General features: G+C 38.7%; 1 protein-coding gene across 9 annotated transcripts; it reads right to left on the bottom strand.

Moving 5' to 3' along the window:
* Positions 1–26,557, bottom strand: MKKS (McKusick-Kaufman syndrome). Of its 9 annotated transcripts, XM_038571607.1 has the most exons (8): positions 26,425–26,492; positions 20,692–20,781; positions 15,599–15,829; positions 13,825–13,962; positions 6,784–8,196; positions 4,003–4,178; positions 2,742–2,852; positions 1–756 (listed from the first exon to the last, which is right to left on the bottom strand). In XM_038571607.1, exons 5-8 carry the CDS (start codon positions 7,766–7,768, stop codon positions 316–318), a joined length of 1,713 nt encoding a protein of 570 aa, XP_038427535.1. In that variant the 5' UTR covers positions 7,769–8,196; positions 13,825–13,962; positions 15,599–15,829; positions 20,692–20,781; positions 26,425–26,492; the 3' UTR covers positions 1–315. The 9 variants fall into 9 exon arrangements, with proteins under 9 accessions (XP_038427535.1, XP_038427534.1, XP_038427541.1 ...); XM_038571606.1 differs by lacking the exon at positions 20,692–20,781 and having other exon boundaries at positions 26,425–26,557; XM_038571613.1 differs by lacking the exon at positions 20,692–20,781 and having other exon boundaries at positions 4,003–4,061; positions 26,425–26,557.

Here is a 26,557-nt window from a genome sequence, read left to right as displayed (position 1 = left end):
TAGATTAGGAAGTTTTTTTATTTCTGTACTCTTGAATTATGTAAAAATAACAAAAACTTAGGACATACAGAGGCATCTGTGGAAGCCCTAAGATAACTGTACTATCTTTAATAACAATGCTTCATATTTTTAATATGCTATGGTATTTCTATTTAAGAATCATACTTTTCCCCCTTATCTAAGTATCTCTATAATTTTATGAATAATCTATCCAAATATGCATAGCAGGCCTTTGGGAGAGAAAAAAAATACATTCAACATTTTTCTTAACTGACACCTGACTAGGTTTTTAAAAAATATAAACATGCTATCCTATCAATTTTTATCTTCAATGACATATGAAAGGTCCAAAATCAAATTGGCAGTCTCCACAGCCACCTGCAGGCCACTAAGCTTAGCAGTAAAACAGTCCAAGGTCAGGTTGTCGGCTGAGCCTGTAGCTTCATGTGGAAGGTAGGTTTGTGGTACAAAGGGATGCCGAGTACTTTTTAAGAAAGACCAGTGGAGTTCCTCCTGGCTATTATAGAGTCCACAGCCACATCTTGAGAGCAAATCTGGCCAGTTAACAATAGAGGGAGCCTCTGCGTGAGCAGACCAAAAGTGTCCATACTTCATGTCGGTAAGAACTTCACCTCCATCGTGTTCTAAAGAGCCAGCGACAGATTCTAAGGCACTGCAGAATGCTTCGGTGCTTAGTTGAAGTTCTGTTTGAGTACATCCATCATCTTTGAGAATGCTTTCTGGTTCATTACAAGTCTAAAGAGTAATAAAACCATTGAAAACACATACACAACCGTATTATAAAAATGGTTCTTAAAAATAAGATACTTGATCAGACCCTTATAAAGTTATTACTTATGCTCAATTTCCTTAGGGGTTCAGCACAATGTTAATGGGCAAACATGGGTCCTCTGGCCAGGCTATTATCCCTTAATTGGGTTGGTTATAGTATAAATATATGCTAGTCTGTTATCAGAATGAATGAATCAGAATAAACCCCATCATCAGCTTTCTCTGAATGACTGCCCAGTCATGCCTCCTCAATATATGAACAAGGCATAATGCATATATTAGGAGGAGGTTCCTGAAGGCTAATATCCAAATGAAGTACTTAGCTGGCAAAGTGTTTGAGATTTGTTTAAAATGAGAACACACATAATTATTGAGACAAAAGCCATTTAGGGACATGTGCAATTTTCACATCAATGTTTTAAAAATAATCTATTTAAATTAATTGAAAGGTAATAAAATGCTGAACTTTTTTTGTTCCACCACTCTAAAAAAGTTTATCCTAGCAATTTCATGATAGAAGTAATATATTAGCAAGCTAATAACTGAATGATAGTTAAAACCCATATCCAGGGATCCCTGGATGGCGCAGCGGTTTGGCGCCTGCCTTTGGCCCAGGGGCGTGATCCTGGAGACCCGGGATCGAATCCCACATCGGGCTCCCGGTGCATGGAGCCTGCTTCTCCCTCTGCCTGTGTCTCTGCCTCTCTCTCTCTCTCTGTGACTATCATAAATAAATAAATAAATACCTTAAAAAAAAACTTAAAAAAAAAACAAAAAACAAAAACCCATATCTAAATTATTTCAAAGCAGCAATCGCTTTTTTTTTTTTCTGCCCAGGTGGTATGAACCAGATGAGACCATTTTTACTGTGTATTCTTTTCCCATATTTTCAGTGCTGTGTTGTTTCTTCAAAATCCTACTCAAAAAACTTTCCTCTTCCAAAAAACTTTTTCTAGTTTACTTAATTCAATTTGCAGGCTATATTATTGTATATTCAGCATCAATACATGGGCACTAATTTTGTTTTTCGTAATGTATATTCTAGTAACCTTTCATGAATGGACTTTATCATCAAATAGATTTTAAATCATTTTGGGAACCAGGGTGGGGTATATCCGTAAAAAGCATGTATTCTCTCTCTAATCCTAGTCAGCCACTGGAAGCTATGCAGTCTCTCTTGCTTTCTTTTTTTATTTTTAAAGTTCAATGCAGGGCTCGAACTCACAACCCTGAGACTTGAGCTGAGTTCGAGTCAGAAGGTCAACTGACTGAGCCACCCAGCCACCTCCTGCAGTCTCTTGATAACATTCCTGACTAACCAAAGAATCAACTGCAAATATCTGGAAAACACATACCTTTCTGTATCCATTTTCAAATAAAGTAGGTCAGTATTTATGAAATAATCAGAACTATCCTGCACTAAGTTTATCTATTATCAGGACACAGAGTTTCTTAAAATGAATAAAAAACATTCTATTTGATAGAATTTATATCATAAATAGATGCAAATTTAAAAATTATAATAGAATCTAGTGCTTAGAATGCTTTATTAAATGAAACTAAGTCTTTTCTTGATAGTCCAGAAGGTACTGAGTATTTTATAGAATCTTAATACTTTCATTATGACTATCAATTATTATCGTACCGCGGCAGTTGAAATCTGTATATAATTTACATTACCAGAATGCTCATTTCAACACGCAGTATTTCACAATACTCAAAGATTGTGATCATTTGGTGAAAGGCTGGATTGATAATAATCGTTGTGATAAAGATACTACCTTATATTTGCAAGTATTATTTTCCTCAAGTGTTTTCAAATACAAAATCTGAATTATACTACTGAGAAAGTAAGCATTAAAGGCTGCAGGGTATTGTGATTTGGTTTATTATCTATAAAACAAATGTTGCTGAGAATTTAGATAATCTGAGCAGACTACCTAACCTACCTTGTGTCTGATATATGCTGCCAAATGAGTTTCAGTACAGCCGCCTCCCAACAAAACACATGGTTCCTTGATGGTTAATTGCAAAACATGCAGTGCAGTTTGACATGTGAGCTAAAAAAGAGACGAATTATCAGAATCAGACATTGGCATCAGACACACAAAGAAATATAACCATGTTTTCAAGGGAACTTACGTAGTAGACTCAGAGCTGAATTTTAGTTGCAAAAGAAAAAACTTGTGTTGCCAAGGTTGTAATGTAATTAATACATTTTGGAATAATAAAGATTAGAAATTAAAGAAAAATACTTTAGCCAGATGTTTGTCTCCATGGACAAGATTAATATCATCTTTCATATATACTTCGTTCTTCAAACTGAGATTCACAAATGGATGGCCTCAAAATAACTGGGTCAGCAAGGTTTGCTAGTATTTCTACTAAAAAAAATTATTTCAGTCTAAATAAGTTAGCTGTATACCTGCTATAGAATATTCAAGTTGCTGTGGAAGTAATAATATCTACAATCCAGTAGTAATAAAAACAGAGACCTTTCATATTTACCAAAGATATATTCTTGAGTATACATGAATCCTTAAGATTGTGACCAATACCACAGGTTATCACTTTTTTTTTATGATTTTATTTATTCATGAGAGACACAGAGAGAGAAAGAGAAAGAGAGAGAGGCACAGACACAGGCAGAGGGAAAGCAGGCTCTGTGCAGGGAGCCCGACATGGGACTCGATGCCGGGACTCCAGGACCACGCCCTGGGCCAAAGGCAGGCACCAAACCGCTGAGCCACCCAGGGATCCCCCAGTTATCACTTCTAAGTTGCGTTTGTTATTGCTGGTAGAAGACAATAAATTCTATTAAGAGGTGGATGATGGGTATGGCTGGGGAACTAATTTTCTCAGTGAATTATTCATACACATTAGCATAAAAAAGTACAGAGTTCAAGTTAATTACTAAGAAAGTTCACATGTTAAAAAAAAAGAAAAGTTCACATGTTAAAGATCTTTACATTGCTTGTAAATACTAGAAATAGTAACTGGTAGCACTTGCTACCAGTCTACTGTAATATCACAGGTAAGTAAATCAGCTTACTTATGACTTTAATTCCATCATTTTTGTTGTTTTTGCTTTCTATATCACCTGGGAAAGTTACAAAAAACAAAATACATAGCTCACCTATATGAAAAAAACTATTGTCTATTTAATCCCTGCCTCAGCCCCTAGATAATGGAATGCAGTCTGTGACCTACCTTCAGCTCATCCCAGGCAGTATCATTTCTGTTGCAGAGAAGCAAGCTGCAGATAGTTGCTTCATAAGGAATAAGATGAAGAAAATGTTTGAAGCCAAATTTTGCAGGGCACAAATCTTTCACACTTCCATAACTACTAGGAGAGATTGAGCCTATGGAACCAATAGGCTGTGTTCCTATTTTTTAAAGTTTAGAAAACACAAAATATATGAGTAAAGATGGAACTTAATAATCATTTAAAATTGATTCTTAGCCAATATTAAAAGTCCCACAAGCATATACTTTAAAACGTGAAATATAAATAACAAGATGCTTCTAATACCTATAAGTTATACAAGTAGTATTCTATTAAAATGATATACAAATAAAGCAGAGGTTCTTTTGGTTTATAGACTTCATTGAACATCTGTTAGGAGCTATTTTGTATTCTCTAGAAAAAGGCACACAGAAATGTGAGTATATTTTCTGGGAGCTTAAAAAATTTGCAGGAGCCCAGAAAATAATCACTGAACAACTAGACTTCTTTGAATAGATTTTTCTCTTCTGAAGCCTCAAAGATTAAGGAATACTTGGATGATCTAAAATTTAAGGATTAAAAAAAAAACCTACAAGATTTATTATCTCATTTGGTGGGTGCAACAGAAAATCTCTGTATTGAGAGGATCTGGCTCTGCAGCTTATGACCCACTGGACACGAAGCAAGTCACTCATGTCACTAATTTTTCTGAATGGGTCCCCCTACAGGAGTAAAATGGGGATGGTATTATCTCCTTCACAAATAAAACAAATCAAAGGTTCAATCTTCTGTATGCCCATGACAAGCTTCAAACACACCAGGGGCCCATGCACAATAGCCCTACTTAATCTGTATCAATAAGGAGGAATGTTGTCTGAAAGGGGGGAGGATGGAGGTAACATTAACTTAGATAAACAAGGGACAGTGGAAAACATAGTTTATCTGAGCCATGGGCTCAGGTATAGTTGTTTTCCCCCTTCATCTCCAAAGGTCTTTGCTCCCAAGAACCAGGATTAAAGCTGTGGCTATTTACACTATGTTCTAATTATATATGGGATAAATAAGAATTGTTGGCTGGTATGGTAACCCAGTGCCCCCTTGAACTATTTTTTTTTTTTTTTTTTCTAAGATAGGTAGAGACACAGGCAGAGAGAGAAGCAGGCTCCATGCAGGGAGCCTGATCTAGGACTTGGTCCCAGGACTCCAGGATTACGCCCTGGGCCGAAGGCAGACGCTCAACCACTGAGCCACCCAGGTGTCCCTAAACTATTATTTCTATGGCAAAATGTTTCACATTTTAATATTTTTGAAGTATATATTCTTAAAAAGATTTTATTTATTTGAGAGTGAGAGAGAATGAGAGTGCATGAGCAGGGAGGAGGCGGGGAGGGAGAGGTAGAAGCTGACTCCTTGCTGAGCAGAGAGCCTAATGAGAGACTTAATCCCAGGACTTTGGGATCATGCCCTGAGCCAAATGCAGACACTAAACCAACTGAACCACCAAGGCACTCTGTTTTTGTTGTTGTTGTTGTTTTTGTTGTTGTTGTTAGAGAGAGTGAATCTTTAAAACTCTCACAACCCTGAGATCATGACCTGAGCTACAATCAAGAGTAGGACACTTAATCCACTGAGCCACCCGGCTCGAATTTAAAAACTAAATAATCTGTAATACCCAATATTTACAACCGGAAAAGTCATGAAAAACCAGTAAATATTTAAAACTATGGGTCTAATCCAGAACATCAACAATGAGTTCCACAGAACCATTTCCATTATTTAATAATTTCCACTTTGACAATCGTGGACAGCCTTATAAAGATAGGGCAATAACACAGATATTAGGTATTCAATACTGACATACATACTACCACCTTTTAATGACTTGTTAATAACTAAAAACTAAAAATAGTAAACTTTAACAATGGCTTGTCTGATAAGTGTTGCAATTGATCAGAATGGAATGACTGATATCAATGCAATTAAAGGGATATTGAAAGTGGCTCAAATCATGAACTCTACATTGTCAGGTTTCTTTGGCTGTAATTAATAGGTGAATATCAACCTTATGTCTGATTTTAATTTACAAAATACAGTGAATTTCTTGCCTGTTACAATTCTGTATCTTATCACGTTAGTCAGTTAAACAAACGTTTTAGAACACCTACTGTGGACCAGGCCTGTTGTCCGTACTAAAAATAAAAGACAGTCCTGATTCTCAAGGAGCTCAGCTGGAAATATCTGGGATATTTAAAGCTAGTGTGCGCACACATCCACCCACCTACCCACCCCTAATTACGAATTTAGGCAGAAGTACAGTAGTGAAGAGGTAGAAAAGTAGAGAAAAGGAGATATTTTAGCTATAAAATTACCTTCTGAATATAATGGAAGAGGTTTGTAATATTCAAGTAGAAGAATTTTGTGTAAAGTATTAAAGACCTTAGGATTGTGAAGCTGTTAAACTTCTCCATATTCCTAAGGTATTTGGGAGAGTTAATGGTTTTAGATTTTTAACGGATTCTGTAGCCTTTTTGGGATTGGAAAATACCTAGAAATTGCCATAATCACTCAATTTTTAGAAAATGAACATTATAGGATGTTTTTGAGAAACCACCTTTTCTGGCAGGAACGATACACATGCTGTTGAGGTTGGCAGCTTCTAAAACTTTTCAAGATGTTAACAGTGACACACATCAAGAAGGTCTCCGCTCAAAAAAAAGGGGGTCATTTATTAACTGTAAGGAGCAAAAGCTGAAGGTGCTTTTTACCTGTCACTTTACTCAGGGGTTCCATCAGAGCTACTCCAACTCGGTCTATGGCAATGACACGATGCATACTGAGAAACTGTTTCAAAGACGGGTGTATAACTTTCTGACACACAACAAGATCTACGTGATCACTGACAAGCTGCCTCCCTAAGCTGAGCAACTGCTCCAGGACTGCATTTTCAAGAGAAACCCCGTAAGTGACCACCATAGTTCCTTCTCCAGTATCAGAGAGATCTCCTGATAAAGAAGCACAAAAGAGTGCCACCTTGAAGGCTTCGGATTTTTTGATAGGTAAGATCTTCATCAACTGAATTTCTGACATTTCAATAAGAATTCCGGGTAATACACTAGAATCTAAAACCCTCTGACCTTTTAAAGGCACAATTATACTGTTTCCTAAAATGAGGCGGTCTTTGGTGTTTTCTGGAATTGTAAGCAAAAAGGCTCTCAGAATCAAAGCACTGAGATGGTCTCTTTCCTCTCTGGTGAGCATACAGGCAGGTTTACTTGTAACGATACTGCGCACCAAACAAAGGAGGGTCTGAGGACTACTAAAGTCAACTAGAATTCGACAACCACAGGACTCGGACTTGAGGTAACTGGTGCAGAGGCTCAAGAGATGCTGATTTAATTTAGTAACAGTGGTGGGTGTCAAGCCTGTTCTCTGAACATTTTCAATCAGATTGCAGCAAAGAATGGCTGTGAATAAGCCACAGTCCCTGAAGCATGACACGTGATTCTGCATGGATGTTGTCAGGATCTTTAAGATGGGATGGGTGACGGGAAGGTTAGAGAGTAGGGCCGACGACTGTGAGGTTGTACACACACAGCCTCCGAAGCCGCTATGCACTTGCTTCAGCCTACCCGAAGGGCCATAGCTTGATGTCAGGATTCCTTTCAAGACACAAAGTGTGGCCCTGACTCTCTCACTTGTCAGTGGCTCACTTTTACACAACGACGGCTTTTTAGCTTCTAAACGAGACATCTTACTTCAGGTGGTAATTGGTGAAGATGGCTTTTATTTTGTTAACCATGTTTTTTCTATTTACTGCATTGTCAGGGGTCTTGACATTTAGAAAAAAAAATTAATCTTCAGGAATGGAAGTCTTGAACATGTAACAATGTGGCTATAAAACTAAATAGCTCCAGATTTATGAAGCTAATTAGCATGTAATGACTTAATGACATATTAGTAATTCCAAATATTTATTTTTTACTTCATTCTCCAATACTCTGTTGTTTGCCTCTAGATTGAGATTTTACAGATTCTTTTGCAGCCCTCTGTATAAAGTATGTTCCAAGATGGACACCTATGAAAGACACCCCAGCTACAAGAAGCCAGTTCTTTCTAATCCAGCTGGTGTTTTTCATCTCTTCTTTCAATATCAAGCTCAGATTCAAAGATGCTTCTTTCTGTAAGAAATAAAGGAAAAACATTTCAGAGAAGTAATTCCAAACATTTAATAGAATGCAGCTTAATATTTTGATGCTCTGCTCCCTCTTTAGATAAAGGAATTACTAATTGGCACAAGACTCCACAAAATCCACTCAGGCTAACAGTCATTCCTTTGTTCTTCAATGAATCCCTACAAGAAAAAGTACTGATATCTGAATGATTTTGGAATGCAGAACATCATAGCTAGAAAGCTTACAGTAAGGCTATTTGAAAATAGTATGCCTCTATAAGAGAAATGCTACATTATAAAACTCATTATAAAACTGAGTCTTTAAAAAAAAAAACCCAAATGTTTTTATTCTCTAACATCAAGATTTAATGTTTTTTCTATAATTCTGGTTTACTTGGAAACCATAGGTCTAAACAAAGATACACTTACATCAAACCCTGCTTGTAAATAATTATGAAATAAGAGCACTGTTAGTCTCTTTATAGTAGACACACTCTGTATTGTACAGGCTACCTCTAACTGTATAAATCTGCACAGCACATTGTACCAAAGAATAAGCCATGTCTTTTGGGGGCATCTGGGTGGCTCAATCAGTTAAGCGTCTGCCTTTTTTTTTTTTTTTTTTTAAAGAATAAACCATGTTTTCAATGTTTGGCTAACATCAGAACTAATTTTATACAGTTTTATTCCATTAATCAATGATTGCCAGTTTTAATGTCCTACAACTGAATCCTCTCCAAGACTCTGGTTAATGACAGTACATATAAAAACCAGAAGATATGCTGTTTGACAAAGAGAAAAATGGGATCTGATTTGCAATTTGATCTCAAAAGGTCTAAATACAATAAAATGTTAACAAGTGCAGTTGCAACTTCTGCTGGCTTCCTTAACAAAGCTGTAAATAAATTGTGTGCCTTGAGGCATAAAATCCTGACACTTTAATAATGTGTGCAAAAAACAAAAAATCTCAGGTCATAGACCTTATCTGTTGAGGTTAGGTGCTTTGAAGGTGAAGGTTCAGCCAATTATTATTTTCAGGAATATGATAATTATGCTCATCACTTGGACAGTATTTAGCATAAATAAAACTAATTGGACTACCAGACTACAGTATACCTGAAGTAGATTATGGCATACATAGTGTGATACAGACCAAAAAGGTGATGTGAAGATGTGCAAAGAGGTGAGGAGAGGGAGGGAGTGTTATTCAGAGTGTTATTTTGGTTACCACTCCTCCCCATTTAAAGGACTGTAACCATGGCAACTGGGCCCAATAAAAGAAAGGCAATGATGGCTAGTTTTCTCCCCGCAATAAAGCTTTGGTCGTCTTTTTTTACAAGATGAGGAAAAAATCTTTCATCTTAAGCCAGGAACAGCCAAGGTACTTAAATATTATTTCAATGGTTATTTTAGATTCAGCAAAATCTGGGACATACGTTTAAATGAAACCTTAGTGAAGTGACTTCCATACATTATTTTACATGATATAGTACAACACAAATCATAAATCATAACAGAAACTGAGACCAATAAAATGATTTTTCTAGTTAAAAAATATTTTTTTTTTCAATATGTAACAGTGACACGCAACTTTTCAAAAGTGGAATTTGTTAAGTTGGCACCTCTAACAGTCTTGTGGTAGTGAGACCAGTAACCCCATCTTTTGGCTAATATCTCTACAAAATGAGAAAGGAAGAAATCACTGAAAATGCTGGTGACTCCCAAATCATTTTTAGAATGTCAAAATTTGCTAACTTGTGGGTCTAGATCCATATAAAACAAGCTACAATTGAAAGAAATGAAATGAACCAAACATATTCTATAAGGCTGGCCAGTTCCAAAGGCTACCATACATGAATGACTGACTTCCTGGATGCATGGGCTTGGCAGGCAGGCTTTTGCAGTAATGGTAACTTAATTAAAATAACAGTAAAATTTACATGACTGTATTCTGAATTTAGACATACATTATAAATTATGATTTAAAGAAATAAAAACAGGTAAAGTTTTCTCCTAAAAAAAAGCCAGGTTTCCTTGGAGAAATGGCTGATTCTAGGTTTGAGGTAAGAAACACACAAGATGAGCTCAGGACTGTTTTTTTTGTCAAAAAAATAACATATTTGGGTCATATCGAAGAGCATAGGAAAAAAAAGAGGCGTCAACTTGGAGGGCATCCAAGATGGTACAATTTGAGTCATAAAAATAATATTGATAATAATAGCTTGAGATAATTCAAATAATATGCAAACTCATGAATTCACATTGTCATCAAACCCCAAAACCCTCATTGCTATTAGGGCATTAACTCATTTTTGTAAAAACTGATAAAGAAAACAAAGCAATTATCTTGCTTTTCCTGATAAATGCATTTTGAGGGGAAACTGAATTGCTGATGAGGGAAAGTTGTTCTAGCTCATAAATGGAAAAGGAATGACAGAATTTGAACATCATTTTGCAACCCCTAAGGAAAACCACCTTTATGGCTGGCAAATTACAGCCCATGGGCCATATCCTGCCGACTATTTTTGTAAATAAATTCTTATTGGCTCATGCTCATGTATTATGAATGAATGCTTTTGTGCTACAATAGAAACTTGAGTAGTAGACTGTATGGTCTGCAAAGCCTAAAATATTTACTGTCTGGTCATTTATAGAAAAAAGTTTGCCAATGCCTAGACTAGAACAATGATCATAAATAATTTTTTTTTGGGGGGGAGGGTCAAAGGAAGAAAGAATTCCAAGCAGGCTCCACACCCATTATGGAGCCTGTCATGGGGCTCGATCCCACAATCCTGAAATCATGACTTAGCCAAAATCAAGAGTCAGACACTTAACGGACTTGAGCTACCCAGGTGCCTGATCATAAATAAATTTCTAATAGATTTTATAATGGAGAGATTGGACTGATAATGTACTTTATTTTTTTGGAAGATTTTATTTGGGCAGCCCCGGTGGCTCAGCAGTTTAGTGCCGTCTTCAGCCTAGGGAGTAATCCTGGAGACCTGGGATTGAGTCCCACGTGGGGCTCCCTGCATGGAGCCTGCTTCTCCCTCTGCCTGTGTCTCTGCCTCTCTCTCTCTGTCTCTCATGAATAAATACATAAAAAAATCTTTAAAAAATTTTTTAATTTACTTATGTGAGAGAGAGCGTGCGACAGAGAGCTCAAGCGAGGGGTGGGGAGGAACAGAGGGAGAGGGACAAGTAGGCTCCCTGCTGAGCAGGACCCAGGACCCTGAGATCATGACCTGAGCCTACGCCAGAAGCTTAACTGACTTAGCCACAGGCGCCCCATGACGCACTTTAATCTTAGCAACACTGAAAGTGGACTAGATATTAAAGGTGAAACAATATGATTCACTAGGATGTATACCATAATAGCACATCTGTGAAGTATTCTTTTTCAAGAAGAAAAAAAGTAAATCAGAGCAGGCCTTCTGATCTAACTACCAGATACAGGAGATACGGGAGTGAGAAACTCATTAAATGACAAAATGAGGACTCAATCAACCAAATTCAGAATGTGGGACATTCAAAAAGCAGCAGACTGGAAGGGGAAATCTAGTAGTTGAAAAGAGAGAGATAATATTTATCAAATGCAGTATGTGGACCTTGTTTGGATTCCAATTCCAACAAACCACCTATAAGGGAGATTTTTTATTTTATTTTTTATTTTTTAAAAGATTTTATTTATTTATTCATGAGAGACACACAGAGAGAGAGGGAGAGAGAGGGAGGCAGAGGGAGAAACAGGCTCCATACAAGGAGCCCGACGCGGGACTCAATCCCAGGAGTCTAGGATAAGGCCCTGGGCCGAAGGCAGGCGCCAAACTGTTGAGCCACCCAGGGATCCCCAGGAGATTTTTTAAGAGACAAATTTGGAAATACATACACGGCCCTGGGTATCCAATGGTAGTAAGTTGTTACCATTAATTTTTTTAGTGTTGTTGGTGGGAACATGAACTGGTACAGCCACTCTGGAAAACTGTGTGGAGGTTCCTCAAAGAGTTAAAAATAAAGCTACCCTATGACCCAGCAATTGCACTGCTGGAAATTTAGCCCAAAGATACAGATGCAGTGAAACAGCAGGACACCTGCACCCCAATGTTTATAGCAGCAATGTCCACAATTGCCGAACTGTGGAAGGAGCCTCAGTGTCCATCAAAAGAGGAATGGATAAAGAAGATGTGGTTTATATATACAATGGAATATTACTCAGCCATTAGAAATGACAAATACCCACCATTTGCTTCAACATGGATGGAACTGGAAGGTATTATGCTGGGTGAGGTAAGTCAATCGGAGAAGGACAAACATTACATGGTCTCATTCATTTGGGGAATATAAAATACAAAAAATAGTGAAAGGGAATAAAGGAGAGAAAATGACTGGGAAATATCAGTGAAAATGAGAACATGAGAGACTCCTAACTCTGGGAAACGAACAAAGGGGTAGTGGAAGGGGAGGTGGGTGGGGGGGATGGGATGACTGGGTGATGGGCACTGAGGGGGGCACTTGACGGGATGAGCACTAGGTGTTATGCTGTATGTTGGCAAATTGAACTCCAATAAAAAAAAATACAAAAAAAAAAAAGATAGCTTGTGCTATATGAAAAAAAATTTTTTTTTCAGTGTTATAATGCACTTACCGTTGTGTGTGTATTTATCCTTAATGTTAAAGATATACACTGAAGCTTGGGATTTGCTTTAAAATACTAGCAGCAATCAAAAAGGGGGTGGAGATGGAAGGATAGATAAAAGAAGACTGGGAAAATATTGTTAAGTGTTAAAGCTGGGTGATGGATAATCAAGACTTGAATGTACTGGGATGCCTGGGTGGCTCAGTGGTTGAGCGTCCGCCTTTGGTTCAGGTCGTGATCCCGGGGTCCTGTGATCAAGTCCCACATCCCGTTCCCTGCTTCTCCCTCTGCCTGTGTCTCTACCTCTTTCTCTGTGTCTCTCATGAATAAATAAGTAAAATCCTAAAAAAAGAGTTGAATATACTATTCTCTATTTTGGGATATGTTTGCAATTTTCCATAATAAAAGTAAAAGTTATGGAGTGCCTGGGTGGCTCAGCTGGTTAAGCATCAGACTTGACTGAGTGACTTTCTTTTTTTCTTTCTTTCGTAGAAGATTTTATTTATTTATTCATGAGAGACAGAGAGAGAGAGGCAGAGACATAGGCAGAGGGAGAAGCAGACTCCCTATGGGGAGCCTGATGCAGAACTCGATCCCAGGACCCCGCGATCAGGACCTAAGTCAAAGGCAGATGCTCAACCATTGAGCCACTCAGGTGCCCCTCAGACTTGATTTAGGCTCAGGTCATAATCTTCGGATCCTAGAACTGAGCCCTGTGTTGGGAATCTGTGCTCAGCAGGGAGTCTGTCTCCCCCTGCTTGTGCACCCCTCCTTGCTAAAATAAACAAATCTTACAAAAAGTAAAAACTAAAAAATAATAAGGTACATATAGCAGTACATTTTTTTTGATAGAATCAGTATTTAACTCACTCTGAATCTGGTTTAACATTTGCTCATCCCAAACTTGTTTTAGTATGTTTCTGATGCTTGACTAGCAGTGTTGATCACTCTAAGACTTCTAAGTGCTGCAACACTGACATCCAAAATCTCTATTTTTACCTTAATGTTTTAGAGGGGATGTTTTCTTTTCTCAACTTCACTTTTCCTCTAGGAATACCTCAATAATATTCCTTGTATTTCTTTTCACAGAAGGAGAAAACAAACCCCAAAGTTTGGCTATAGTAGGCCTCCAAACTCCTATGACAAGAATTAAAGGGGAAAAAATTATGCCATAAGTAATACACATACACACTATATTACACTATACATGAATTCTCACTCCCTCTACACACGCACACCTATGCACTCTCTCTAATGATTTCATTAGTCTAGAAAAGCTCAGAGAAAAAAAAAAAATCAAGCATCTAATAAACTCTAACTCCCTGATCATGTCCACTAAAACTCCCTTTATAAACACAAATCTTACACAGAATGTCTTAAGGATACTTTTTTATGAAGCTTCTGATATTTTACTATTTGGCTTTTTATAATAATTGTTTAATACTTTAAGCCATGCTCTTTCCTTTCTCTTTGAGAGCATTTAAAAAATAAAATCTTGATTTAAAATAATGTAATATTATATCATAGTTTTATCATATGTCAAAATCATAGACCTTTTAAGAACGAGGAAAATCTTACTGAAGTCTTCCTTCTATAAGGAGCTGACCCTAAATTGACCTACCTTATGTCAAAATTTAAAGCACATTATTACTCATCTGAAGGTCAAAAGGTATATTAAGATAGAAAATGCTCCACAATTATAGGGCTATAATTCTCTATTTGGGGCCAGATTAATTTCATAATTCAGAATTTCTGGGATTTTAGAAAAATAATATAGTGACTAGTACCCATAATCAAAATACTATAGAGTTTAATACCCATAAGCAATATAATCATAATATAACACTCATAATCGAACATAACAGTATTTCTGCAGTGAAACTAAATATTCATATTGAGTGAAATACAGACTGTAAATTGCCTCGTGTTACGATCAAATTTTGCTACCAAAGGAATTATGACAAAACCTTTTGGATTTTAGAACATTTTGGAATTATACTTGAGGGATTATAATCCTCAATTATGTAACTATATTCTCTTACTTTAGTGACTCTCAGAAGTAAATTATTTTGAAGCTAAAATATTAGATACAAAAAATTATAGATATTAAAGAAGGAATACAATTAGTATTATTTGCCTTGGAAAGAAACAGAACAATAAAAATAAAGGAGAGAACTTTTATAAGTTACAGATTTATATGCTCTGGGATGGATTTATGGCAAGTACACAACTGCTCTTTTGGACACACCCAAATGATCTTTGCAACATCCTTAATGAAAAGGAAAGGATAAGTAATGGGCTATTCTTTCTCCTTTCATTCAAATGACTCTGCAAGGCAACTGTCAAAGGTCTCCATGGAACAAACTTTTCTAGAAGCAAGCGCAGAATAATATTGTATCAGTGGGTCATAATAAAAACAGTAGGTAACTTATTACCAACTTAAACTTTTTCCTCCCAGAGCTATTTTTTTTTTAAAGATTATGTTTCTCGGGGGATCCCTGGCTGGCTCAGCGGTTTAGCACCTGCCTTTGGCCGAGAAGTGATCCTGGAGACCCGGGATCGAGTCCCACGTCGGGCTCCCTGCATGGAGCCTGCTTCTCCCTCTGCCTGTGCCTCTGCCTCTGCCTCTGTGTGTGTGTGCGTGTGTGTGTGTGCGTGTGTGTGTGTGACGAATAAATAAATAAAATCTGTAAAAAAAAAAAAAAAAAAAAAAAGATTATGTTTCTCATCATTGGAACATACCATTTGGTTGACCAGATTAAACTGAACTTACCTGAAGATTCCAAGCCTGTTATTTCCCTTGGATGTGATTCTTCGGAGGACATCCAAGTTCCGGATTTTCTGGCTCAGAAACATTGTCCTTATTAGGCATTTGGAAAACAGGGCTGCTCTTGATTCTGTGCCATCCCATATGTATGAGCCCAACTAAAGGTACCATGACAATTAGAACTTTATAGTCTTTCCAGAAGTTCTGAAAACTCATAGTACTTCAGCATCAGTGAACCTAGGAAAAGGGCAACAGGTAAAGTAGAGACAAGAACAAAACAACTCCCTTCAAGTTACATCTATGAACTGTTATAAGTAGAATATTGCACTCTAATAAAAGTCAACTATTAAATATTTTGGGGCGCAATATAGTGTAATATTAACTAACAAAAATGGGTATGTTGGGGCAAGCCCGGGTGGCTCAGTGGTTCAGCGCCGCATTCAGCCCAGGGCGTGATCCTGGAGACCCGGGATGGAGTCCCACGTCGGGCTCCCTGCATGGAGCCTGCTTCTCCCTTTGCCTATGTCTCTGCATCTCTCTCTCCTTGTCTCTCATGAATTTAAAAAAAAAAAAAAAAAAAAAAGGATATGTTGTAGGTTCAAAGGGATAGCAGGAAGTCAGGCTTGAGAAACTTATAAAGCAACATAAACCTTTAGTTAAAGATTGTAAAGGAGCCATATGACCTGCTAGAAAAGCTATAGAAATCTTTGGAAATGCTCATGCATAGATATCATTTTCCTTATATAATTAATTATATATTCTCTGAGCCACAGTAAAATTAGATTAAAAAAATTACATTTAGTCAGAATTTTAACAGAAGAATCAAATGGTAATCCTTATACATGCACTAAGAATTTAGATTCTGCATTCTGACACACATAAGTGATGGTGTTTCAGCTGAGATTGGGACAGTCATGCATGGATTCCACATGTAGCAAGTGAATTTTGGCATGCACTCTGAGGTAGAATGAAGTAATGCCATTTCTACTTATGTCCGGAAGCACAGGATTTTAATGTTTACCCTTATAACTAATAACTCTACCCTATAGGGTTTACTGTCTACCCAGTTTACAAAGAGAAATTGGGGCTAGTAGCCTGCCTGGTGTTACAAAGCTAGGTGGTATTTAAAAAGATTCCTTTCCTCTGTCTTGGGTTTGGAAAGCATGGGGTGTGGTCCAGGAAGTCTGTTTTTGATGATCTGTTGGGTTTGGGAACTTGAGTCTGGACAACCTCTAAAAACTCATTATACTTTTGAATTTAAAGGATGCTCATTAGATTTTAGGGGTTAGACTTATGACACTATGCATGGGCCCACTTTCAGAGTTCCTTTCCGAGCACAGAAAGACAATAAGGACTACTCCATCAACTAAGGAGTATAACTAAGAATTAGAATTAGGTTCAACTGCACGTATCTGAGTTTCAGTACCATGCAGTCTTTTATGTTACAATAATTTTGTATGAATGCCATTAGAAAAATGTCTGAACAGAACTTTTACTCTTTTCCCTTTTAAGTCAAGATTAAAATATGCTGCTAATGAGTTAAACACCTTAACTGCCTCAGTGTTCTGTGTGCATTAAAAATAGAGGGGTACGTGGGTGGCTCAATCAGTTGAGCATCCGACTCCTGATTTCCGCTTAAGTCATGATCTCAGTGTCGTGAAATCCAGCCCTGTGTGGGGCTCTGTGCTCAGCAGGGAGTCTGCTTGGGATTCTCCCTCCCTCCCTCTGTCCTATGTGCCACTCTAACACATGTGCTTTCTTTAAAATAAATAAATCTTAAAAAAGAAATAAACAGGGATCCCTGGGTGGCGCAGCGGTTTGGCGCCTGCCTTTGGCCCAGGGCGCGATCCTGGAGACCCGGGATCGAATCCCACGTCGGGCTCCCGGTGCATGGAGCCTGCTTCTCCCTCTGCCTATGTCTCTGCCTCTTTCTCTCTCTCTCTGTGTGACTAATAAAAAAAAAAAAAAAAAAAAAAAAAAAAAAAAAAAAAAAGAAATAAACAAAGCTTAGAGTTATGCCTATGTACACATATCACTTCCAGCATTAGAAACCCTTTCTCCCAGTGTCCAAATCCACATTTTATAAGGACTTTGTTGTAAAACTTAAACTATTATATGGAAAAAATAATGGCCTACTTTGTAACTGAAAGTATTTTATGCCCTTTTCCTGTTCTAAAGTGCTCTTGTGGGACCCTTGGGTGGCTCAGCAGTTTAGTGCCTACTTTTGGCCCAGGGCGTGATCCTGGAGACCCTGGATCAAGTTCTGCATCAGACTCCCTGCATCAGAGCCTGCTTCTCCCTCTGCCTGTGTCTCTGCCTCTCTGTCTCTCTCTCTGTGTGTCTTTCATGAATAAATAAATAAATAAATAAATAAATAAATAAAATAAAATATATAAAAAAGATAAAGTGCTCTTGTATCCTATATACTTTTTGTAACCTTTAAGGACCATACCTTTTATTGACATACTTATATTCTGTCTCTGGAGAAAGCCAATCACAATGAACTGTATCATTAAATTTCACTGTGAAGCCCACTGTACAAAATGCCTTCAATTTGAAGATACAATAAAACCCTTCGTGATTTGGGGTAATGAGGAAGAACTATAGTAAGGACTACTTCATAGAGGGAAAGAGAGACAGGCTGCACCAGTTAACTGGCTTGTGTTGACAGATTTGATATTTTGTCCACAAAATACCTTCAATGAAAGGTTTCAAAGATATCGTCATTCATATCTAGTCTCATCAATACTTACGGTGACTCCAGCACCTCTGACACTCTCGACATGAGGTTATCAAGACACATTACTTTTAATGGATGGCATCTCTTCTATTCACAGTTTACTTCTCCCTGATTACTAACATAATTCAGTATTTATCAGATTTTTCTTGAATTACAAACTTTTAGGGAAACAGTTTACAGAAAAGAGAGTTGTTTGTATAAAAGAATAAAATAATAAAGTTGGGACAAAGAACTCAATAACTAAAATTCAGAACCAATTGAATAAACTACAATCTGTAACAGCTATGTTTGGGAATGTGTACAGAATATTCTCTCCATGTAGAACACAGTGTGTGATGATGTACCTGTGAACTTTCTTTGAGAAGAGTCTGGATTAGCATCAAGTTAGCGTACGTTTAATGACTCCTTGGGTTATCCAAGGGTTAAGGACAAAGGAGGCATTCCATTTTATTTACATAAACCTGTGTTTGACAGTCTATTATTCATTTCCATTAGGATAACTTAAGGGTCTATGTATCTTTTTCTACACTTAGGCTTAGTTAAAACTGGGAATTATTATCTATTTTGGTTGAAAACTCATTATTGGCCATTGTCACTGAGGTCCCGTTAACAGGCTTCCTGGTTAGCAACTAATGTAGACTGATCTAATGATTAATTGCTTTAATGTTTATGCAACATCTACATGCCCCCATTTCCTCTATATCTCATATACTGATTTGGCTGATGGGAGCGAGAGGCAGGTAACTATTTTCCAGTAATAATTCTGTTGTACTGAGATGCTTGGAAAACTATCAGGATCAGGATGATAGGGCTTTTTAATTTACATAAAAATACTACCACACTGTATACCTAATAGTCCATCTCCATCAAACCAGATGGAACTAGCAATCTTTTAAAATGGTACAGAAACTTTAATCTCCTTCATTTCTTTCATATAATAGCTTTCCAGCAATCATATGTATCCAATTGCCTGAAGAACCCACTTCCCAGGACAAAACACATTAGACTTTATTAGGTAAAGCTCATTATTAGTTTTAAGAAAAAAAACAACAGACTTTTGAAATTTGACATTCAACCTGGAAGTGAGGTAATATGCTCCTTATTTTATCCCTATCTTCTTGTGAAGCTTTAACATACAATCAAATATATTTTGGGGATAAAATTTTAACAATTTTTCTTTTTTTCAATTCTTTTGTGGGATTTTTTCAAAACGAAAAGTAGCATCCTGCCATTTCTAATATAATATAGGCTTGCTTTTTAAAGTTAGAAAATATAGGGCAGCCTTGGTGGCTCAGTGGTTTAGCGCCATCTTCAGCCAGGGGAATGATCCTGGAGACCTGGGATCGAGTCCCACACCAGGCTCCCTGCATGGAGCCTGCTTCTCCCTCTGCCTGTGTCTCTGTCTCTCTCTCTCTGCCTGCGTCTCTCATGAATAAATAAATAAAATCTTTAAAAGTAAAAATAAACTTAGAAAATATATAAATAAGGAAAAGAAAGCTCAAAACGTCTGTCATCTTTACATGCTGTTTTAATAATCTTTTCTTGCCTAAGAATATAAATCTTCATTATTTTTGATAGCTGCATAGTTTTTGATTGTATGCAGATAAGCTAATTTGATAGATCTCTGATTGACAGAAATTTGAGATTTGTCTCAATGTTAAAATTTATTGCTAAATGTGCTATGGCAACAAAAATTCTTTTTTTTTTTTTTAATTTTTTAAATTTATTTATGATAGTCACACACAGAGAGAGAGAGAGAGAGAGGCAGAGGGAGAAGCAGGCTCCATGCACCGGGAGCCCGACGTGGGATTCGACCCCAGGTCTCCAGGATCGCGCCCTGGGCCAAAGGCAGGCGCTAAACTGCTGTGCCACCCAGGGATCCCGGCAACAAATATTCTTGAAAATATTCCAGAGTCCTTGCTTACAGTCCCTATATGCCTCAGGATAATATAAAGAATTATCAGATTTTTTTTCATTAACTCATTTTCCAAATGAATTTATGAGATTTTTAAAACCTTGACTTTTACAAAGTCTCATAGTATCCCTGAGCAGAAGGGATACTGAGATTCAATTTGGGAAATGGGAAATTAAGCTAAATACAACTTCTCTTGAGATAGTCCTTCCCTCAAAACACCTGGCAAGTCATTGCAAGTGAGATAGAGCTCTTTTACTGACAGGAGAGATTCCTGAGTCTGAAACAAAACAAGAACGTACTCAAAATGATCAGATTTGATGAACAGTAACAGGCTGGTCCCTGAAAATAAGGAAGTCCTTCCTGTTTATTCATTGAGCTTTACAAGTTTGCCTGGAGTGAAGCAACAGAAATGAGAGCAGAATGATTTTTCCTCCTCCTCCTTACCCGACTTTGGTGGACCTGCAACTGCCTTTCTCTTATCTTTTCTGAATCTTCTTTAAGCGCACTTTTAACAAACCAAGAAAGCATGGGACTCTTGGAAAGATGAGAGAAAGGGAGAGAAGTAAAATTACTAAGTTTAGGTCAAGTAAAATAGCATGTATAGTTTTATTAATTGAAAGGACTTTCGTTAAATTTAAAATACATTCAGAGGCAATCTTAACACAGATAATGCTTTTATATACTCTAATCTTGCATTATTCCAAAGGTTTCTCATTTTGTTTTCATAGCAGTTTTATGAGGCCACTTCATAAATGAGGAAAAAATATATGATTGATTCCAAGATTACTTTCAGGTAACTGTGGGACTCAGCTTGGGTTTTGGAGTCCTAAAATCTTGGCTGGTATTCTTTCAGGCCATTTTCAAAAGTCAAGAATTAGTGACCCAGCTTTGGCAGTAGAGTTAATCAGAATTTTCAGTGCACGATGATGGACAAGAAGAACATTCTGAGTGCATCGTGCACACTTGTAAGAGTCACCGAGATCAACTATCCTAATGCATTAAGCCTGGCATGTTTTTCTGATTCTCATGTCAGGTATGTAAGAGGTTAACACTGGTCTTGTGCCAACTTATCCAAAATTAAGAGTCTATATCCTGCAAATACACATCTGTGACCTACTAATAGTTCAGATTAGCTGTGCTAATTTTAGTTCAGTTTTCTTTAGCTTAATTCTTAGTACAGAATGAACAGCAAGAGTTAATGAACAAAATGGGGAGAAGCTTGCTTTATCTCCTCCACCTTAATAAAATATTGTAATCTTCTGAGTACATATAAATAAAAAGGCCAAGAAAGGAAAACACAGATATATTACTTCAGACCACAAATAGTATCTCAAGTTACAGTATTTCTGTATCTAAAGTAGCAACTCTCCCTCCTTCTACTATGTATTACAGGAATTATCTCTTCAATTTCTACCATTAAGGCCTCTGACAGGCTTGCTGCAGCTTGTCACATCCAAGCTAAATGAAGGTTTCTGGGTGACAGGACAGTAAGGCAAAGGACCAAAAGGCAATGAAGCTTTCTACCAAATCCTAAACAGCCTGGTTCTAGATGTCAGTTTACTCTTTCTGTGTAGCATCATGTCAATTACAACCATCAAGTTTTGTTACTGGCCATTACTAAATTAGGCCTACAGCAACCTAGGTCCAAGAAATATTCTGTAAAAGGTCATCACTTTGTCTACTGGGCTTGCTGAGCGCCATCTGCTGGTCTTTTGGACACAATGTAAGGTAGATTCTAATTCAGGCTTTCATTACCGCTCTGCTTAAAAGTATTTGAAAAATAATAATTTTTAAAAACTTCCACCAAAAGTAATTTAAATGTGAAGAGGACATTAGACAGAATGTTAAACAAACAATTAGCCCAGATCTTGTAATTATATGTGATGAAGTTTACTGGAGCTGTAGAAGGCCTTTTCTTTTACAATGATAATGGTGGCTTTAGTTATTTGGGAAATCTTCATTTCTGAACTCCAATCTCTGACATCAAAAATATCCTCAGTTTTTAATATGGCAGTTTAAATGTTGGCACTTTCTGTGTATACATTTGAAATTTCTGTGTACTGTCTTCATGCTTATTCAACTGAGTGACATATTAGAGATCAAGTGTTTCTTTTTTTTCCCCCTTTTCTATCTGTATCATCAAAAATAACAGTTTTGCTGTATTTTCATCTTGTAAAAACACACACACCAAATACATTACTATCAGCTCTTGGTGAACTGAGTGGATCATACCCAAGTTCTAAAGTTTCTATTTGGTAAAATCCTACGATAGTTCTCCCCACTCCCAAGGTCGGCTTGACCTACACCCAGTAGCTACTGTGCTTATAGCACAGCTGGTCTAGAACACAGTGAAGGTCAACCGTTATGTATTTTATGGTCTCTACTACCTCTCCCACCATTGATGTGAATTCAGTGTCTTTATAAATAAATAATATACTGAAAGCATCACAAGTTATATGGGACCTTTACTAATTGTCGGCAGCCCAAAATTTGAACAGTGAATGAGTGATTAGGGCCTAATGAAAAAGTAAATCAGTTTACTTCAGGCTGTGTATCAGAAAGGTTGTGCTGTTGTTTAGAGTTTACACCTAAGTATACTTAAACTTTACATTCCCTTGCTGTTTTTACAACTGGCTGCCATTTGATGCTGAGGATGGTCGGGGAAGGGGAGTGCGTATCACGCTGAAAGCCAAATTGTTCCAGATCAAGTGTGCAGTTAACTGGTCCCTTAGGGCTACAGCAGTGACCACATACTCCTAGTTAGCTCTGAATCCCTAAAAGAGCGATTTCTATCTTCATCATTTTCAAGAGTTCTATTTTACTCTGCACCTGTTTCTGCAGCTAACCTCAGGGCCAGAAGAAATTGTGGCTATTGGGTATTAGCACTCTCAGCTTCCTGTCTCACATGTAAAACTGATCCATCTCAGCTCATCTTACGCTCCTTCCTGCTACTCCATTATCCCTCTTACATCTCCCACCTCCTACTTATAATGGGTCTTCCTCCTCTGCAAAACCTGACCATTTTTCCCCATTGAAGAGCCCAAACAAATTTCCTAAAGCAACTGCCCTTTCCCGGTCTCCCTTCCAGCTACTATGCACACAGATTCCTTTCAAATAATGAATCCTTTCCTAGAGTCACTTCCCACTTCCATTTTCAAACTCAAGTAATCTGCTTTTGTTCTCCACTCTCCATGGAAACTGCTCTGTGAAGATCACCAATCTTTCCCTTACTTGATCTCTGAAGCATTTTGATGTGTTCCAGAAACTCCCTTAAGTACCTGGGACTCTGGTCTGTTCCTTTTGAGTCTCCTTTAAATGGCTCCTCGGTTTCTATCCAGCTATTCACCCTCATCAAAGACCTGTTCTCAGTCGTCTCTGTCTCTTCCCTGTGTCCGTTCTCTGCGTGGTCTCACTCACATCCACAGCTCCTATTATATATAGCACATCCATCCATCAATGTTGGCTGCACCTTCATCTTCAGCTCACACACATCCAACTGCTACTGTTCACCTCTACCTGTACCCACAAACAGTCTAAACTCATTTCACATAAATATGAATCCTCTTTCATTTCCAAACTGCTGTTCTACCTCTATTAACTATTTTGGTTAAACAACAAAAACAAAAGCATTACCTTCTAAGCCTTTCGAATTCAAAAGTCTGGATATAGTGGTCTCTGCCTTTTCCTTGTATTCCTCATCAAATCAGCACCCAGTCCCGCCATTTGACATGATAATCTCATATAACCTCTCCCCACAGTCATAGTCCAGACCCTCATCACTTCACGTGATGTCCCTGCTTATAATCTCAAAGTGTGGTCCAGTCATCAGTAGCATTAGCATCATCACCTTATGAGAAAGGCAAGTTTTTGGGCCACCTCTGACCTACCAAATCATAAACTCTAGGGTGGGGTCCAGTAATCTGTGTTTTTTAAGTTAAAGTTTGAGAACCACTGTTCTCTTTTGCTCCTCCCTAAATATTCTCCAACCATTTAACAGCCATCTTGCAAAAAACCCAAATCTGGTTGTTTATGCTTTGCTTAGAAGCCATTAGTGATATTTTTTTATTTGAAGGTGAAATCTAAATTTCTTAGTACAGCACCGAAGCCCACCAGGATCTAGTTTCTATTTACCAGTTTTCAGAAGGTAAAGCACAGCAAATCATTTTAGTAAGAAGGCACTGCTGGGTAGTGCGATTAAGGGGATGAACTGTGGAATCCTATTGCCTGAGCTTTCAATCTCCACCTCAGCACTTCAAAGCAATAGTGTATTATCATTTAATATTTCAATTAATATTTGGTTGTAATTTATAAAACTGAAGAGTATTGTAGAGACAGATCCCAAAACAGTGTTTCTATCACTTGGGCTTAGCAATTTTCACGTCGAATACATGTGAGATTAATTCTATCCAAATGTCTATTGGGTACTACAGGACATTAGGCTGGGTGAGGGTGGGACTACTGTAATGAATGAGGCATGGTTCCTGTCCTCAAAGAGAAAGCTTGAGAAGAGAAAGGCACAATCCAAATAAAACATGATTAACTGCTGTATGCGAGCAGGAAACCCCCCAAAAACAAAACAAAACAAAACAAAACTGTAGAGATTAAAAGTCTTTACCAAAAGTCACTAATTTTTCAAAACTTCTGGACCTCTCAGTTTCTCCTCTCTCTTCCTCTGAATTAGTTCCCATCTATTTTTACGTACTCCATCTCTAGTCATAGCAGGGAGTCAATAGGTATGAGAACCAGTAACAGCCACCCACTGTAACAGAAGGTAGCAGCCATTTGTTTTCTGTTGTATTCTCAGTGCAGAGCAAAAAGCAGAGTATCTTCCCCCACCTTGTCCTGCACAGGGTAGCTCATTCTTGTGCTTCAGCTGTAATTCACGTTATCACCTACTCAGCCTTTTTCTGAGCACCCACTCTGAATTTCTTCCCTCTCCACACCCATTACTCCCTAACACATCCCACCACTACCTTCAAAGCCCTACTGTTGTGGGGGAACGCTATGATGTGCCACCCCGATCCCCTTTAAGAACGAAAGGGTTATTTCCCTAGCTCTTGGGATTGCGGAGACAGCCCTCAGTGGTCAGCCCCCTTCCAGGAATGACTTGGTTGAAGAGCGGAGGTCTCCCCTTCTTTTCAGTACAGCAGGCATCCAATGACCAGCCAGGTGGACCCCAGTACCACAGTTAAAGTTCCCTTGGGGCTGCAGTGCAGCTTAACTTTTTCTATCCACCAATTCCTGCTTCCTTTATTCCTCTGTGAGACCCAAAGAAGTTCTTCCTAATAAACGTCCCGCCCACAAATCTCCTCCTTGGAGTCTGCTTCCCAGGGAACCCAACCTCGTATAATCCGGAAACATCCTGCTCATTATCAGAGTACTTGTCTATGGTTTCTTCTCCCATCACTAGAACATAAGCTCCATGGGGGTCAGGGACTGTGTCTGTCTTGATCACTGCTGAATCTGCCAACTCGGCACACTGTCACCGATATCACTTGTTTATGAATATAAACACAAATGGGCAAGGGTAGTGAATGACTGGATCAAACTGCCAGAACTGAGGGCCTCCGACACAGCAACAGTATCTGGGCATGGTCCTACTCGAGAAAAAGATGAACCTGACCCGGGGGGTTTCCATCTCTAAAGGATTTCCGTCCCCATAAAGTCAAGTCCCCGGAGCCCTGCTTCTGCTTCCACACACTGGGCACTAGCCACGCGGTGCAACAGTTCTGACGTCCAGGTCCGCGTCAGGTGGCCCCAGCCCCAGCCCCAGCCCCAGCCCGGCCCGGCCTCTCCCTGCGAGGGCGTGGCCGGCCAGTCCCGCGCCCCAGCGAGCAGCGGGCGGCGCAGGCGCAGTCGGTGTCTCGGCGGGAACACCTCCTGCATCTCCTCCACGCGTGGCCGCGCACACGGGGCGGGCGGGGGCGGGGGGTCTACACCCAGAACTCTACCTCTACGGGAACACCTGCACCAGCAAACACGGGCTGCGGCTACGTTAAGTGTCGGTCTTTAGCTTTCCAAGAAGCCGGCCTCCTCCTCGTCCCCGCCCCCAAGTATCCTTCAGCGAAGACGCCAGTGACCTTCCTGAGATGGGGAAGGAGGCACCACCAAGTCCACCTCCCCTCTCTCCGGGCAGGCAGAAAGCAGGTTTTCCACCTGCGGTGCCAGCGCTCTCACCTGCCCGCCAGCCGCTGAGCCTCCCTAGGCCGCCGCCGCCAGCTGGCCCCAGAGGCCGGGCCCCGCGCAGCCGCCGCAGCCGGTGCTGGTAACCTGCGCTCGGCGCGCGGACACGGAGCATGCGCGGCGCTGG

This window comes from Canis lupus, chromosome 24 (genome assembly GCF_011100685.1).
Source record: "Canis lupus familiaris isolate Mischka breed German Shepherd chromosome 24, alternate assembly UU_Cfam_GSD_1.0, whole genome shotgun sequence".
In the NCBI taxonomy this organism is placed as follows: Eukaryota; Metazoa; Chordata; class Mammalia; order Carnivora; family Canidae; genus Canis; species Canis lupus.
This window is presented reverse-complemented; position numbering and strand designations above follow the sequence as displayed.